Consider the following 16,077-nt stretch of genomic DNA (forward strand, 5'->3'; position numbering starts at 1 on the left):
CCCTCATGAGAGGGAGAGAGGGAGAGAGGGAGAGAGAGAGAATCACTGTTGATGTAACTCACCTCTTCCAACTCCAAATGTCTAGCAGAAGAAGAGAAAACAAAAGCCATTATCCTGCCAAGCATACACAGACATGCACACGAATTTCTGTTCACCAACATCAGGCGCTAATTAAACAGGCTAGGAAGCAAAGAAGCAAGGAAATTACAAGAGACGGCTGGAAGGAAAAGATAACCAGGTTCATAACACCAGCCGCAAGTGCCAGAGTGAAGAGGTTGTGCAAAGGGCTTGGATGGGACAGGACTGGTATTTCGGGCCTTGAAACCACACCATTTCTGGTAGAATGTGGTCAGAGCTGGGAACGGCTACTCTGTTTGGAACAACGTTCCAAATTACTTGGAAGGTAAAGGTTTCCCTTTGACATCAAGTATACTCATGTTCGACTCTTGGGGGGGGTTGTGTGCTCATCTCAATTTCTAAGTTGAAGAACCGGTGTTATTCGTAGACACCTCCAAGTTCATGTGGCCAGCATTACTGCATGGAGCGTCATTACCTTTCCGTTGAAGCAATACTTATTTATCTACTCATATTTACATGTTTTCGAATCTCTAGGTTGGCAGAAGCTGGGGCTAACAGTGGGAGCTCCCCCCGCTCCCCGGATTCAAACCACCAACGTTTTGATCAGAAAGTTAAGCAGCTCGGCCACCAGGGGGCCATTACTTGAAAATGTATGTGCAAATCCCCCTTCCCAAAAAAAAATATCTGAAATTCAAAACACATCCAATCCCAAGCATTTTGGATGAGGAATACACAACCTATGCCTCACAAAGGAATGTGTCTTTGGGTTCCACTGGATAGAGCCACGATCGTGTCAAAGGACCATCCTTCTGCAGCATGGAAACACCCCAAGGTTTCTCAAGTGAAGGGTGGCAAAAAGTCATTTTCTGCTCCAGCCAACAGAGAGGCTCAGAGGTTGAACCTGATAGCTGGTTGATTCTACACAAGTGAGCAGCTTCCAAGAATTCATGGCTGCAAAACAGCAGGTTTTATAGGAGAGGGTGCAGCCCTTCCATGTTTTCCAGGGAGAGACCCTCTCTCTCAGGGTTGCCTGGCATCCATAGCGCAGTTTCACAAAATCTTAGAAGCAGCAAAATACGAGGGGCGTTCATTAAAGATTTCCCCTGAACCAATTCTATTTACCACAGGACACTGAAACTGCATATGTATGTCTCTATAGGTTATATGTCATTTTGCAACTCAGAACTGATAACTATCTTGATTTCACAGGTGCTGAAGTGGTGTGAGGTTTGAGAATGGACCCAGTGGAAGACAGAGCAGTCCTCAAGTTCCTTTCCTTGAAAGGCCGCACACCAAAGGAGACGTTCAGTGAGATAAAAGATGTTTAAGGTGAGGATTCCCATGTTGCAACTCAGGGTAGTTTTCACCTTGCTCCAGACACCACCACACCAAGGCTGTAGGTTTTTGTAGTTCATTGAGAAAAGCAAAATCAAAACAAAGAAATAGAAATGCAATAGTTCCATAGGCAAAACAGAGACTTAAATGTAAAGGCAAAGTTCCCAAGATCCAAAGGCAAAAACATGAAGCATAATCCTTTAGCAATGGTCAAACAAAAGTCCAAACAGTTGAAAACAAGGCCCAAATCCCAGACTCAGGAAGCCAGAAGCGTGCTGCTAAAAGCCAAGGAAAATCTCCAGAAGTTAACATGGGAAGAGCAATGTTGGACTGACAAAAACTGCCTGTCAGCTACAAAACTAAATACCCTTTGTGAACATGAAAGCATTGCATTCACCTTTGGCACCTTTGGCTTCTCGCTTGCTGGCCAAGCGAGTGCTTCTCCGAAGCCTTAATCGCAAATGATCTTGTCTGCTCCTTAATTCATTATCTTCAAGGCTATGCAACCCCTTATCTGGGTCCAGCTGGGACGGCTCCTCCACCTGGTCGTTTGGGATTTCACTCTCGCTATCAGTCTCTCTAGCTAAGGGAAGATTCCTTTCCCCGTGGAAATGACTTGCTGTTTCTCCTTCAGCAGCCAGACTATCAGCCCTGTCTGAAACATGTACAGGAATCTGTAAACCATCAGCCTCCTTGTCATCCTGCAGGAAGTCAGGCTCAGAAGACCCAAAATCAGGCTCAGAAGGCCCAAACAGCTCAGCTTCAGACTCAGAGTCAAGCTGAGTTACAACATCCCATTCATATGATGGAGTCAAAAACTAGCAGTGTCAATTCCAATGTGGTCGGACTTTGGTGCAAACAGCTCCAATTCCAGGGTGCCCCACTCTGCTATTGATGAACACACTATCCAGCAAATGAAGGTTGCCATTTTGGAAAATGGCTACACAACAATTCTCCACTGAGCCCAAAATGTCAAGATGAGTGTGGGATCTGTGGAAAAAAAATCACCCAAGAACACCTTCATCTGCATAAGGCATTCGTCTCACTAGGTCTCTCGGCTACTCACACCTTTCCAGAAGCAGGAACCAGTCCAATGCTCTCAGGCTCTATTGACAATGATGTGCCATGGAAACCAGGACGACTCTTTCAACAGACTGATCACACAGGGGGAAAGCCGAGGCCATCACTCTGATCCTGAGACTTAAGTCCAGTCGATGCAATGGAATCATCATGACTCACCGCCTCCAAAGAAGGCACGTGCCCAACTCTCAGCAGGTAAAGTCATGCTCACAGTATTTTGGGACTAGCACGGAGTAGGATTGGTGAATTTTCTAGCAAAGGGTCCCATGATCACTCAGAGTGGCTTACAAATTATGGCAACATTCAATGCTGCTAAATCACTGTCAATTCTGGAGCCCCCAGTGGCGCAGTGGGTTAAACCCCTGTGCCGGCAGGACTGCAGACCAACAGGTCGCAGGTTCGAATCCGGGGAGAGGCGGATGAGCTCCCTCTATCAGCTCCAGCTCCTCATGCGGGGACATGAGGGAAGCCTCTCACAAGGATGGTAAAAACATCAAATCATCCAGGCGTCCCCGGGGCAACATCCTTGCAGACGGCCAATTCTCTCACACCAGAAGCGACTTGCAGTTTCTCAAGTCACTCCTGACACGACAAAAAAAAATACACTGTCAATTCCTCCCAAACCCCTCCAGTATTTTTTATTTGACATGGGAGTGCTGTGTGGACGTCTCAGTGGTCTGTGGAAGTCAGAGCTGAGTCGGTTGAAGGTACTGCAAATCCCATCATCTGTTCTCCCCCAAACATCATTCTCCCCCAAACATATTTTTTTCTGATTAATCACAATGCTTTAATGATGTTGAATTTGTAACAATGAAAACACATCCTGCATATCACATATTTACATTACGATTCGTAACAGTAGCAAAATTACAGTTATAAAGGAGCAACGAAAATAATTTTATGGTTGGGGGTCACCACAACACAAGGAAGCATATTTAGGGGTCACGGTGTTAGAAAAGTTGAGAACCACCTACGGAGAGATCACATGGTTCCAACATAGACAATTGATAGAAGCCTTCAACAAAGATAAAAAAGTGGGCTTTGAGCCAGGAGAAAAACAATGGGACAAGATTATGTGTTCAGAAAGAAAGGGGATTACTAAAATATACAAGATCTTATTGGAATGGAAGACCGAGAAATGCCAAAACAAAAAATGCCTTGCGAAATGGACAAGAAATATAGGACACACGATAAGAACAAGAGATTGGGAAAAGATTTGGAACACAAAGTTAAAGTGGACAAACTCATACGATCTGAGGGAGAACTGGCTTAAAATGATGTACCGGTGGTACATTACGCCCAGTAAACTAGCAAAATATTATAAAAATGTATCGGAGCTATGTTGGAAATGTCAGAAAAAAGGGCACTTTTTTCCACTGCTGGTGGACATGCAACAAAATCAAAAGATTTTGGACAGAGATCCATGACATAACAAACAAAATTCTGAATGTAAGGAAGGAAATGAAGGCGGAATACTACCTCTTGGGTATCTTTGACTTCGAAATAGAGAAGAATAAGGACAAACTCCTCTTCCACATGATGACAGCAGCAAGGATAGTGGTGGCCAAAAAATGGAAGAACAAAGAGACACCAACGAATGAAGAATGGACACTTAAATTGTTAGATATAATGAATATGGACTCTATAACGGAACACCTGAAAAACATACAAACAACGGCGAAAAGCAAAACTGACTGGTCCCCAGTCAAAAATTATTTCAATATCAAATAAATATAGAAAGGGGAGAAGCTTGTGAAGAAAAACAGCACCAATACCTGCACTAACACGTGCTCATGTTATAATCAACAAACTAGTCAACTAACTCTCCTTCTCCCCAATCTCCATCCTCCCCGCACACCCCCTCTATCCCCCCCCACACCCCTCCCCTCCCCCTTCCCCCAATTCCCTACCATACCCCCCCAGCACTACATTTTAACTAAAGATATGTCGATGATTGACACTCTCTCGATGTACACCCTAGAAACCCTTAATAAGAATTATTTTTTATAAAAGAAAAGTTGAGAACCACTGATTTGGTGACTTTTTATTAGAAGATCAAAAGCATGTGAAAAGAAATGGTGACAAAAGAACGATTTGATATGATGTCACCAGAACACAGAGTTCGGCAACATGAATGTTGCTGGTCATGGGATTATAGAAACTATAATCCAAAAAAGAAATGTTTTCCAATACGGGCATAATCCTTAGCCTCTCAGCACAGAGGGATAGTCCCTTAACCTGAACTGTCTATGAAGTGAGGTTGTCCCCGGTGTCTGTCTCAAAGGGTGAGATGTTTGCTTTATGCCTCCTGGTGACTCTTGGCCCTGCCACCCCAGCCCAGTCACATCTTCTCTTCAAATTCAGTTATTGCTCTCCAGTTTTAATTAGGCCTGAGAGCACCTCACCTCATGCGGGTAGCACATCCTCACATAAACTGTTACTACTTCTGCTTGATCTTAAGTGATCACAATCAGCTAATCAAATCATCTTTGCATAATGCGGGCCATCTGCATAATGTATTCAGTTCACAGCCAATATCATGAATTTAAATGTGGATGCCCTGGCTGCGTGCACATGATTTTAAAACATTTCTACCTTGCATTAAATCATGAGAGGAGAAGGGAAGAGGGGAGAAGAAGGGTGAATCTGTAGAATCCATGCAATTCGACCCACTTTAACTGCCATGGATCAATGCTAGCGAATCACAGGGGTGGTATTTTTTCAAGGACTTTATTTCCTTTACCAGAGAGTGCTGGTGCCATGCCAAACTACATCTCCCATGATTACATAGCACTGAGCCAAGGCAGTTAAAAGTCGTGTCAGTGTAGACCAGGGATGGAAAAATTTGGGCTCTCCATGAATTTTGGACTTCAACTCCCACAATTCTTAGCAGCCTCAGGCCCCTTCCTTTTCCCCCTCAGCCACTTAAGCATTAAGATGGAATGGAAATCTGCTACAAAACAGGAGCTTTTTTGTTGAGTTCCAGGGACAGAGAAGTAGATGGTGAAGACAGAAGAATGGCCTTTCTCAGGGAAGTGTGCTTGCTCTATCCATGTTGAACATTTGCACAAATGACCAGCCACTGCAAAAACGGACAGAGAGCTTCATCTATGCTGATGATTGTGCCATCAGAGCGAAGACAGAGGGGAACAGAAGACATTTCCATCTTGTCTTTACTAATAATATAATATAGTATATTGTATATACATGTAATCGATGCTTTTGAACTGTGGTGCTGGAGGAAAGTTCTGAGAGTGCCTTGAACTGCGAGAAGATCCAACCAGTCCATCCTCCAGGAAATAAAGCCTGACTGCTCATTGGAGGGAAGGATACTAGAGACAAAGTTGAAGTACTTTGGCCATATCATGAGGAGACAGCAAAGCCTAGAGAAGACAATTATGCTGGGGAAAGTGGAAGGCAAAAGGAAGAGGGGCCGACCAAGGGCAAGATGGATGGATGGCATCCTTGAAGTGACTGGACTGACCTTGAAGGAGCTGGGGGTGGTGACGGCCGACAGGGAGCTCTGGCGTGGGCTGGTCCATGAGGTCACGAAGAGTCGGAGACGACTGAACGAATGAACAACAACATATACATGTAACATTTATAATATTACAATGTAATGCAATATAATACTAGCAATAAAAATACAATATTATAATTATATATTTACATTACATGTAATATTACTAATAATATTACAATATAATGGTATAGTGCAATATAGTAATATATAATACTGATATTGTACTATGCTAATAATATAATATATTGTATGAAAATATATATTGTAAGCATTGTTGGTGAAGTTCAGAATGCTCTTTGATTGATGAAGTATAAATCCCAGCAAATATAACTCCCAAATGACAAAATCAATCTCCCGCAACCTCACCAGGATTCAAATTTCAGTGTATAGGATATTTATGCCATATTTGGTCCAGTGAATGAAAACACATTCTGCATATCAGATATATAACAGTAGCAAAATGACAGTTATGACGTAGCAATGAAAATAATGTTATGGTTGGGGGTCAACACAACAAGAGGAACTATATTAAGGAGTTGCGGCATTAGGAAGGTTGAGAAAGACAGTTCTAAAGTTTGAACACAACCAAAATAATATCTGGGAAATGGGCAAAATGATATAAAAAGGGGATGTGGCTATTTAGAGAAGTTCAGAAGGTTGAAATGGAAACTTTGAGAGCACTCATTTTATCTGCAGTGTTTTCCAGGCCTATTGCAAATCAACAGGCATTTCTACTTTTCGAACACAGGAGAGGATTAATGTGTCTTCAAAGGGTTTCATGGCCCAAATCACTGGGTTGCTGTGAGTTTTCCGGGCTGGAACATGGCCATACAACCCGGAAAACTCACAGCAACCCCGAAGATGATTAAATACAGGTATGCTGTATAAAGATGAAAAAAATGACACTCACTCTGAGTCTTTAGGTGCAAACTCTGGCTGAAAAAGCCCAGCAGGATCCAAGGTGGAAGCACAGGCTCCTAAACTGTAGAAGGCTTGGGCGATGTCTTTCAGCTTTGGGCACCAAAGGTCTATGTCGCCTCTATCTGTGGATGAAAGGAAAAAAAGTGGGGGGGGGGGGGGGAGTTGAGACCAATAGGCCACAGGAGGCTTATCTATTCTCTAGTGATAAAAGAGTACTGGGAAATCTTGCTGATCCAGAGCATTTGAAGTAGATGAGAGTACTAAAGACTTCATCACACTGTAGCAGGGAAGTGTTTGGTGGAGTAAGTTTATCATAGAGCTCAGTCATACTCTGTTTTGAAATGAAACTGATGATTTCTCTACCTTCATCACACTTTAAAATGTATCTGTGTTACTCAGTTGTACTCAGCATACTTTCAGTAGCTTTGCCATCACACTATAATCACTAGGCACCGCCCAACATCCCCCCCCCCCGTGTTCTTTATGGAAACAGAGAAGGGTGTGGACCTTGGGAAACTATAACTCCCAGGATTGCATAGACGAATAATTGAGGCTGGTTACAGAGAGCGGTCTACTCCCTTGTTTAAAGAGCTCCACTGGCTGCCATTTATTTTCCAGTCCCAATTCAAGGTGCAGGTTATCCCCTATAAAGCCCTAACAGTTAGGGACCCCCTACCTCCGTGACCATATCTCTCTCCGTGAACGAACTCAGGCCCTCCGATCTTCTGGGGAGGCCCTTCTTTCGCCCCTGCCAGTTTCTCAAGCTCGCCTTGTAAATACAAGGGAGAGAGCTTTTTCCTCTGTGGAACTCATTACCTGGAGAGATTAGGAAAGCCCCTACGCTAGAAACCTTTAAAAAGAACCTTAAAACCTGGCTCTTCCGCTGCGCCTTTGGTGACATTACATGTAGCCCGCCCTTGTCACTGTGATGTGTTTATTGTAATTTTATATCATTATGCTTTCACATGTTTTATGTAATTATGATGTTATTGTTTATTGTCTGCGTTTTCGGTTTGCGTTTTCGGTTTAATTCTGCTGTAATCTGTGTTTGGGCTTGGCCTCATGTAAGCCACCCCGAGTTCCCATTGGGGAGATGGTGGCGGGGTAGAAATAAAGTATTATTATTATTATTATTATTATTATTATTATTATTATATTATGGAGCTATGGTATTTAAAGTAATGTCCAGCTGCCTTCATTTCACAATGTAGATGCACCCAGAGAAGGTTCATGGACCTTGGGAAGTTGCAATTCCCAAGACCATCTCATGGAGACATGGCATTTAAAGTAAGGTCCAAATGCATTCATTCTGCAGGGTAAATGCACCCAGGGAAAGGTATGGACCTTGGGAAACTATAACTTACAGGACTGCATAGTGGAGCTATGGTATTTAAAGTGCAGCCCAAGAGCATTAATTCCACAAATGCACCCAGAGAAGGTACGGACCTTGGGAAACTATAACTGCCAGGATTGCACAGCATGGAGACATACGATGATGATGATGATGATGATGATGATGATGATGATGATGATGGAAGAGAAGAGAAGAAGAAAAAGGAAGGTGGGGAAGGGAAGGGAAAGAAGGGAGGTGGTGGGAGGGCAAGGAAGGGAAGGAAAGGAAAAGAAAGAAGGAGGGGAAGGGAAGTGAAGGGTGGGGAGGGGAAGGAAGGAAAAGAAGGAAGGAGGGGTGGGGAGGAAAAGAAAGGTGGGAGGGGGAGGGGGAGAAAAAATGAAGGACCCAGAAAGGCTATTAAAAAAAGAAATTGTTCTGGCAAAGCAAAAACTCGGCGAGCAAAAGGGAATGGTGGAATTTTCTCTAACACAGGTACCTTTGGCTCCTCCCACAATTTCCCCACCCACAAATTGGGGAACTGTTTCATTTTAAACCTGAGAGCAACAAATGCCACCACATTACAGAATTAGCCATTTTGCCCATCTACATGGGTGTGCTGTCGCACGCTGGGCCTGTGCATAAGACTGTAGACAGGACATAAATTCCGTGTGCCCAACAGGACGCCGGGGCTGCCTCAGATTAAAGGCCCTTGGATTTCCTTAAAACAGAGTTTTTAGATTGTTTAAAGGTTCAACAAAGTTCTTTATTATTGATGAAAACAAACAGGTACTTTAAAGCTTTCTTAACAGTCTATTGGCTCTCTCAATCTTGTCCACAGGGAACAGGCACTATCTTCATAACTGTATACTAACTATTGGGGAAATCCTTAACTTCTAATCTGGGCAGTCTTTTTTTGCCTCTGTTGGCGTGGAGCCCCTACACCCGGTACCAACTGTTTCTGGCTTCTGTGAGAGACCCTTACCAAGCAGAGCTTTGTAGACTTCCAGGGGAAAAGAATTCAGGTTTCCGTGATGGCTGGCTGAAGTCTTTCAGTGAAGGAGCTGTAAGGCTGTATAATCCTCGGCCAAGCTATGGGACCTTTCTCCCCAGCCAAGCTATAGAAGACGAAGCTTTCTACAGGAGCACTTGGTATTATGTCCTGCATGGAAAGCTTCTCTGTGTGGACTGAACCAAAAAGGCTCCTATTCCCTCCAAAACTCAAAGGGGGCGGGACCAGGAACCTAACTATAATTGACAGGTGGCTTGCCCTATGATTGCAGCCAAAAGAAGCCACCTATCTGCAGAGTCCCTGAAACTTAGGACTATAACAAACATTCAATGCAAAGCAAAGAAAATTGGAGCTCCTGGTACAGCTGTACCTGCACAATGGGGATCATTTCCAAAAATCCACTTCTCCGCCTCCTCCTGAAACGTTGGAAAAGAATGCTGACCTCCACACTTAAAATACAGAAAGAATGCTCTATCCTACACTTGAACTCAATCTAATGTGATGAATACATCTGAAGTGTGTGACTCAGTGCAATTTAACAAATATAATGAAGTGGTAAGACTACCTGACCATAGGTATGCCTCCAGATAAAGAGTTCCTGGAACTTCCCATTTAAACACACAGTTCAGCTCTTCCGTGTTTGATGCCTACTTATCAATTGTATGTGTGTATGGTAGCAATGAAAAAAAATCCAGAAGTTATTTGGAAACACCAGAGTGTGATGAATAAAAGATAGCGGTATCCAGACCCATACCTCTTTAAAATTATGTGAACAGGACTGGGCAATTTGGCAATCAATGCCTCATCTTGAAGCATCCTAAATCAGCTTGTGAATAAGCACCCTGACAAGCAGTTTCGAGTGACAAGGCAGAAGAGGTCAAATGTCTCTGCAATTTATTCCTAGACATCACAAGAAACACTGCCCAGGGCACTGCTTTGCAACCAGATCTGCCGCACGGACTTGCATCACGTTTACTCTACTCAGCTACTGCGGCTTTCCTCAAAAGAGTTTTGCAAATGGCCATTTGTCAAAGCGACTGAGGATTCTGGCATTCAAGGTCTTTAGCCTCTCTGGAGGAAAAACGGGGTCCTTGGATTTGCCCAGAACAAACATGAATGCGTGGCTGTCATGCAGAATATTATACCAGACCAAGTGTAGAATACACAAACAGCTTCTGAACATGCTCAGATTATATATGTGTGTAAAACAGATGGTGTCAACGATGCTTAAGAGCAGCAAAGCCTGATGCACACCATGTCAGTGGGGTAGCAAATCCACTCCAGGTTTGGCACTTAATTTTAAATGAGTTAGATATAATTACAACCTCTATTTTAGGGATAGTATCTTTAGCTTCCGGGACAGTTCCTTTAAAGCTGAAGCTCAAGTTTTATTCTAAAACTAGCTTGGGGACCCAGCGCTGCCCGGGTTATTTGAGAAAGGCATTGTTTGTCTCTCCTCCAAGCTGGGTTTAGTGCGTACGGGTGAAATATAGCTCCCATATGCAAGTGTCATCATCCGTGGTCAATCCTCCAATCCACAATAGGATGTAGAGTGGGTTATGGGGTCTCTGTGTGCCAAGATTGGTCTTTATCAGTCATTGGATGAGGGTCGCAGTGGTCTCAGAAAGTGAGTGAAGGTACTGCAAAGCCCATCATCCAAAGTCTGTTCTCCCCCAAACCACACCAGAATGTTGAGTTGGCCATGGGGGATCTCTGTGCCAAGTTTGGTCTTTATTGGTAATTGGATGTCACTGTGGTCTCAGAATGTGAATGAAGGTACTGCAAGTCCCATCATCCATGGTCAGCCCTCCTCCAAACTGCACCAGGATGTAGAATAGGTCATGGGGGCTCTGTATGCCAAGTTTGGTCTTGATCAGTCATTGGATGAGGGTCACAGCAGTCTCGGGAAGTGAGTGGAGGTACTCCAAGTCCCATCATCCATGGTCCGACCTCCAAACTGCAGTAGGATGTAGAGTGGGGCATGGGGGCTCGGTGCGCCAAATTTCGTCTTTATCAATGTTTGTTGGGGGCCACAATGGTCTGTAGGAATTGAATGTTTGAAAGTACTACAAATACCATCATCCATTGTCCGTCCTCCCCCCCCCCCAAAAAAAATAAACCTCACCAGGACGTTAAGGGTGTCATGGGGGTTATGTGTGCCAAGTTTGGTCCAGGTCCGTCAGCCGTGCTGGCCACAGTGGCCTGTTAAAGTGGCAGCCAATCAGAAAGCTGCCACATACACCTCCCTCCGTCCTCCCTACATCCGCCCTCCCTATATCTGCCCTTCCTATATCCGCCCTCCCTCTTAGCACCGTGGGCCCAGTTTAATGGCCATGGTTTTGTCCTGAGTTCCAGGGCAAAAGAAACAGATGGCGAAAACAGAAGAACGGTCTGCCTCAGGGGAGCGTGCTTGCTTCATTAATGTTTAATATTTACACAAATTATCAGCCACTGCCAGATGGACAGAGAGTTTCATCTATGCTGATGATCATGCCATCACTGCCCAAGCAGGAAGCTTTGGGATGGTTGAACAGAAGCTCTCCAAAGCTCTAGGTGCACCAGCTGCGACCATACCTCATGAAGTCTGACTTGGCCAGGGTGGTCCACGCTTTGGTTACAGCCAAACTGGACTATTGCAATGCGCTCTACCTGGTGGCTGCCCTTGAAGACGGCCCGGAAGTTTGAACTAGTACAACGGACAGCAGCCAGCCTCCTTACTGGAGCAAACTATAGGGAGCATACAACACCCCTATTAAAACAGCTTCATTGGCTGCCGATAAGTTGCCGAGCCAAATTCAAGGTGCAGGTCATTACCTATAAAACCCTAAACGGTTCGGGCCCTGCTTATCTCCACAACCACATCTCCTTCTCTGAACCAGCACAAGCTCTAAGATCTTCTGGGGAGGCCCTCCTCTTGGTCCCACTAGCGACTCAAGTGCGGTTGGTGGGGACGAGAGAGAGGGCCTTCTCACTGGTGGCCCCCTATTTCTGAAGTGGCTGAGGGGGGAAAGGAAGGGGCCTGAGGCTGTTAGGAATTGTGGGAGATGAGTCCAAAACACCTGAGGGCCAAAGTTTACCTATGCCTGGGTTAACCTCAACCAAGTAGGCCTGCCAATAACCCAATGACAGCCACTCGCCTCTCCCAGGTACCCTCTTCTACTCATCCTGAAATACAAGGGTATTCTCGGACACAGTATTTCAGGAGGACATGGAGAATTGAACCAACCAGCCTGAGTGACATTTGAAAATAAATGACTGCTTTGGCAGAGCATTCACCAGCTGATATTGCATTCTTTTAAAAATGAAGATGTGTTATGCCAACACAGTGACACTATTGATTGTTATTTTTCAAAGCAGATTTCTGCTCTCCTAGTAAATCAGTGTCTTTCCCTGGACTTGGAACCTGTAATCTTTGCTGATAAATATGAAGGTTATTGAGCAGGACTAAGAACTTGAAAAAAATCTATCTGCAAAGATACAGAATGGGGGACGATGCCTGGTTGGAATCAAGGGAACTGGGACTCAAAAAGGTGTCGTTGTAGGTGTCTACTACAGACCTCCAAGCCAGGAGGAAGAACTTGATGAAGTCTTCTGCCAACAGTTGACCAAACAGGCACAAAGAAGATATGTAGTAGTCATGGGAGATTTCAACTATCCTGATATTTGCTGGAAAACAAACTGGGCCAAGAGTACAAAGTCCAACAAATTCCTCACTTGCCTTGCAAACAATTTCATGGTCCAGAAGGTAGAAGAGGCAACAAGGGGGTCGGCTACTCTTGATCTCATCCTAACAAATGCGGATGACCTGATCGATGCGGTTGAAGTGGTCGGATCCTTAGGGGCAAGTGACCATGTGCTCCTGCAATTTGAGGTACAAAGGAAGGCTGGAACTAAGATAAGTCAAACCTGTATTTTGGACTTTAGGAGAACTGATTTCCGAAAAATGAAGGAAACACTGAGCAGCATTCCATGGACACAGATACTAAAAAAACAAGGGAGTTACGGATGGATGGGAGTTTTTCAAGAGTGAAATACTCAAGGTGCAATTGCAAACAGTGCCAACAAAGAGAAAAAATAAGACAAGTGCAAAGAAGCCAGAATGGATGTCCAAAGAACTTATAACTGTGCTAAGACTCAAAAGAGACATGCACAAGAAGTGGAAAAAGGGAGAAATTACCAAAGAAGAATTCAAACAAATAGCCAACAAATAGCAAGGCTAAAGCACAAAATGAGCTCAGGCTTGCCAGGGACATGAAAAACAATAAAAGGGGCTTCTTTTCTTATGTCAGTAGAAAAAAGAAGAACAAGGAGGTGATAGGGCCTCTTCGAGGAGATGGGGCAATGCTGACAGGAAATAGGGAAAAGGCAGAACTGCTTAATGCCTTCTTTGACTCCGTCTTCTCACAAAAAGAAAATCATCTTCAACCTCAGCAAGATGGAGTGGATGTAAATATCCAATATGCAGGATGTATTTTCATTCATTTGGCATGAATACTCAATACGCCCACATTTGGATATTGGTGGGGTTCAGGGGAGGATTGATTTTGTCATTTGGGATTTGTAGTTGCTGGGATTTATAGTTCACTGCTCTTGGGGGAAAATAGACCTTGACATATGCGAGTTGTAGTTTCTGGGATGTATAGTTCATCTACAATCAAAGAGCATTCTGAACTCCACCAAAGATGGAAATGAGGGCACACAGAACTCCCACAATTAACAGAAAATATATATCAGTGATTGATTGGGGGGGGGGGCAAAATACTGTTTGCTTACCGTTGAAAATTACCTAGGGCCGCCTCTGAGAGGTTATTTATGCACTTGATGAAATGAAGCAAAGCTGCAGCACTACCATTAAAGTTTCCAGTTCAGCCCATCCATTTCATTATTTTGCCCTTTGCAGCAAAAACATACATACATTTCTGAAATCTGAAGTTTAAAGCATTGAGGGACTAGGGCACAGTCAGCCACGAAAGGTGAGAAAGTTCTTTGGATAACCACAAATCAACATGCCTCTTTCTGTAGCTAAGAACTTTCTATCTTTTCAACAAAAGAAACCAGAAAAACCTCTGTCTGAAGAAGCAAGAGGGACAGGTTGCGACTCGCACAAATCCTCCTAAATCCTTTCTTCAGAAGTTGAAAAGATTGATGTTTTTTGGACTACAGCTGTTTCAGTCTCCTTCTTATAATGGCCACTTGGAACTTTTAGTCCAAAACAGTAATTGGTAAATGAAGAAACACAACCTACAAACTATGTCCAGACCCAACAAATGCTCCGTTCAGCAAAGGACAAGAGGGATCCTCTCACCTCTGCAGGAGTCTACTGCATACTGTGCAGCTGTGGACAAGTCTTCATAGGGACCACCACACGCAGCAGCATTGCCCAGACATAAATCAAGGAACGTGAAAGGCTCTGCAAACTCACTAAACCAGAGAAGTCAGCCATAGCAGAGCACCTGAGAAACCAACCTGGACACAGCATATTATTTGAGAACACAGAAATGCTGGACCACGCTAACAACCACCATGTCAGACTTCACAGAGAAGCCACTGAAATCCACAAGCATGTGGACAATTTCAACAGAAAGGAGGAAACCATGGAAATGAACAAAACCTGGCTACCAGTATTAAAACACTCTAAAATTAGTAAATAAAGAGCAACAATTAGAAAACAGGGGAATTCCAGACAGGAAACAACTAGGGACAGGTAACACCTTCCAACAAAGGATTCCCCCAGGCAGCAACCAGCCAGGCTTTGAAGCTGCAAGTCAATTCAATGCTAATCAAGCTGGCAAGTGGCAACATTCCCTATGCAGTCAGTGGTTCCCTTGGTGGATCCTCTGGGTGGATCTTTGTCTTGACTCTCGTGGCTTGTTCTTGGTTTTGTAGCTCTTCAAAGTCCCCTTCTATTCTGGATCTCCAGTTCTTGACAAAAGTATTCAAGAATGATATTGGTGGAAAGTGTCCAGAGAAGGATGACCAAAACTGCCAAAGGCCTGGAAACTATGAATTCCTATGAGGAACAGTTAAGGTAGTTGGAGATGTTTAGCTCAAAAAAGAGAAGGGGGCATGATAGACATGTTTAAACATTTGAAATGATGTTTTCTGCTGTTTTCTGCTGCTCCGGAGACTAGGACACAATGGAGCCATGGATTCAAATGGCAGGAAAAGATACTTTACCTAAATATTAGGAGAAAGTCTTGACAGGAAGAGCTGTTCAATAGTGGAATATGTTACCTGGGAGTCTGATAGAGTCTCCTTCTCTGCAAGTTTTTATGCAAAGGCTGGATTGCCATCTGTTGGGAAGGCTTGGATTGTGTCTTTTTGCATGGAGTAGATGGCCCTAGTGGTTTCTTCCAATTCTATGAGTCTATGATTCCTTTTGAACTACTGTAATGCATGTGTCATGGTGTTGTAGTAGAGCCTGTAAGTAACGTTGCAAGCAGTAGTATGGGTGCCAGAGGGAAAAGGGTTACTCATGAGCAGGAGTCTGATGAGGAACAACAGAGGAAAATGATCCGGGATATACTTATGGCATCTACAGATGAGGATTCATTTGAGGGGTTCTCTGGAGATGAAGGGTCAATGAGTGAAGGAGAGGAGGGAGATACAATGGATGGGAATAGGGGAACAAAGAGGGTTACTCGGGAGCAGGAATCGGATGAGGAGCAACAAAGGAAGAGGATCCGGGATATACTTACAGCACCTACAGAAGAGGAATCATTTGAGGGTTTCTCTGGGGATGATGGGTCACAGAGTGGGGGAAAAGGGGATGACACTGTGGATTGGACTAAGGTAAAG

The 16,077-nt window shown here is 44.0% G+C and overlaps 1 protein-coding gene across 1 annotated transcript in view; it reads right to left on the bottom strand.

Annotated features, from left to right (window-relative positions):
* Positions 1-16,077, bottom strand: part of FAM178B (family with sequence similarity 178 member B) — a 219,152-nt gene that overhangs the window by 184,365 nt on the left and 18,710 nt on the right. The window contains exon 3 of the mRNA XM_067470607.1: positions 6,927-7,059. Within this exon, the coding sequence (XP_067326708.1) occupies positions 6,927-7,059 (133 nt within the window). The remainder of the gene's footprint in view (positions 1-6,926; positions 7,060-16,077) is intronic.

The sequence above is a fragment of the Anolis sagrei genome, chromosome 7 (assembly GCF_037176765.1).
Source record: "Anolis sagrei isolate rAnoSag1 chromosome 7, rAnoSag1.mat, whole genome shotgun sequence".
Taxonomy (NCBI): Eukaryota; Metazoa; Chordata; class Lepidosauria; order Squamata; family Dactyloidae; genus Anolis; species Anolis sagrei.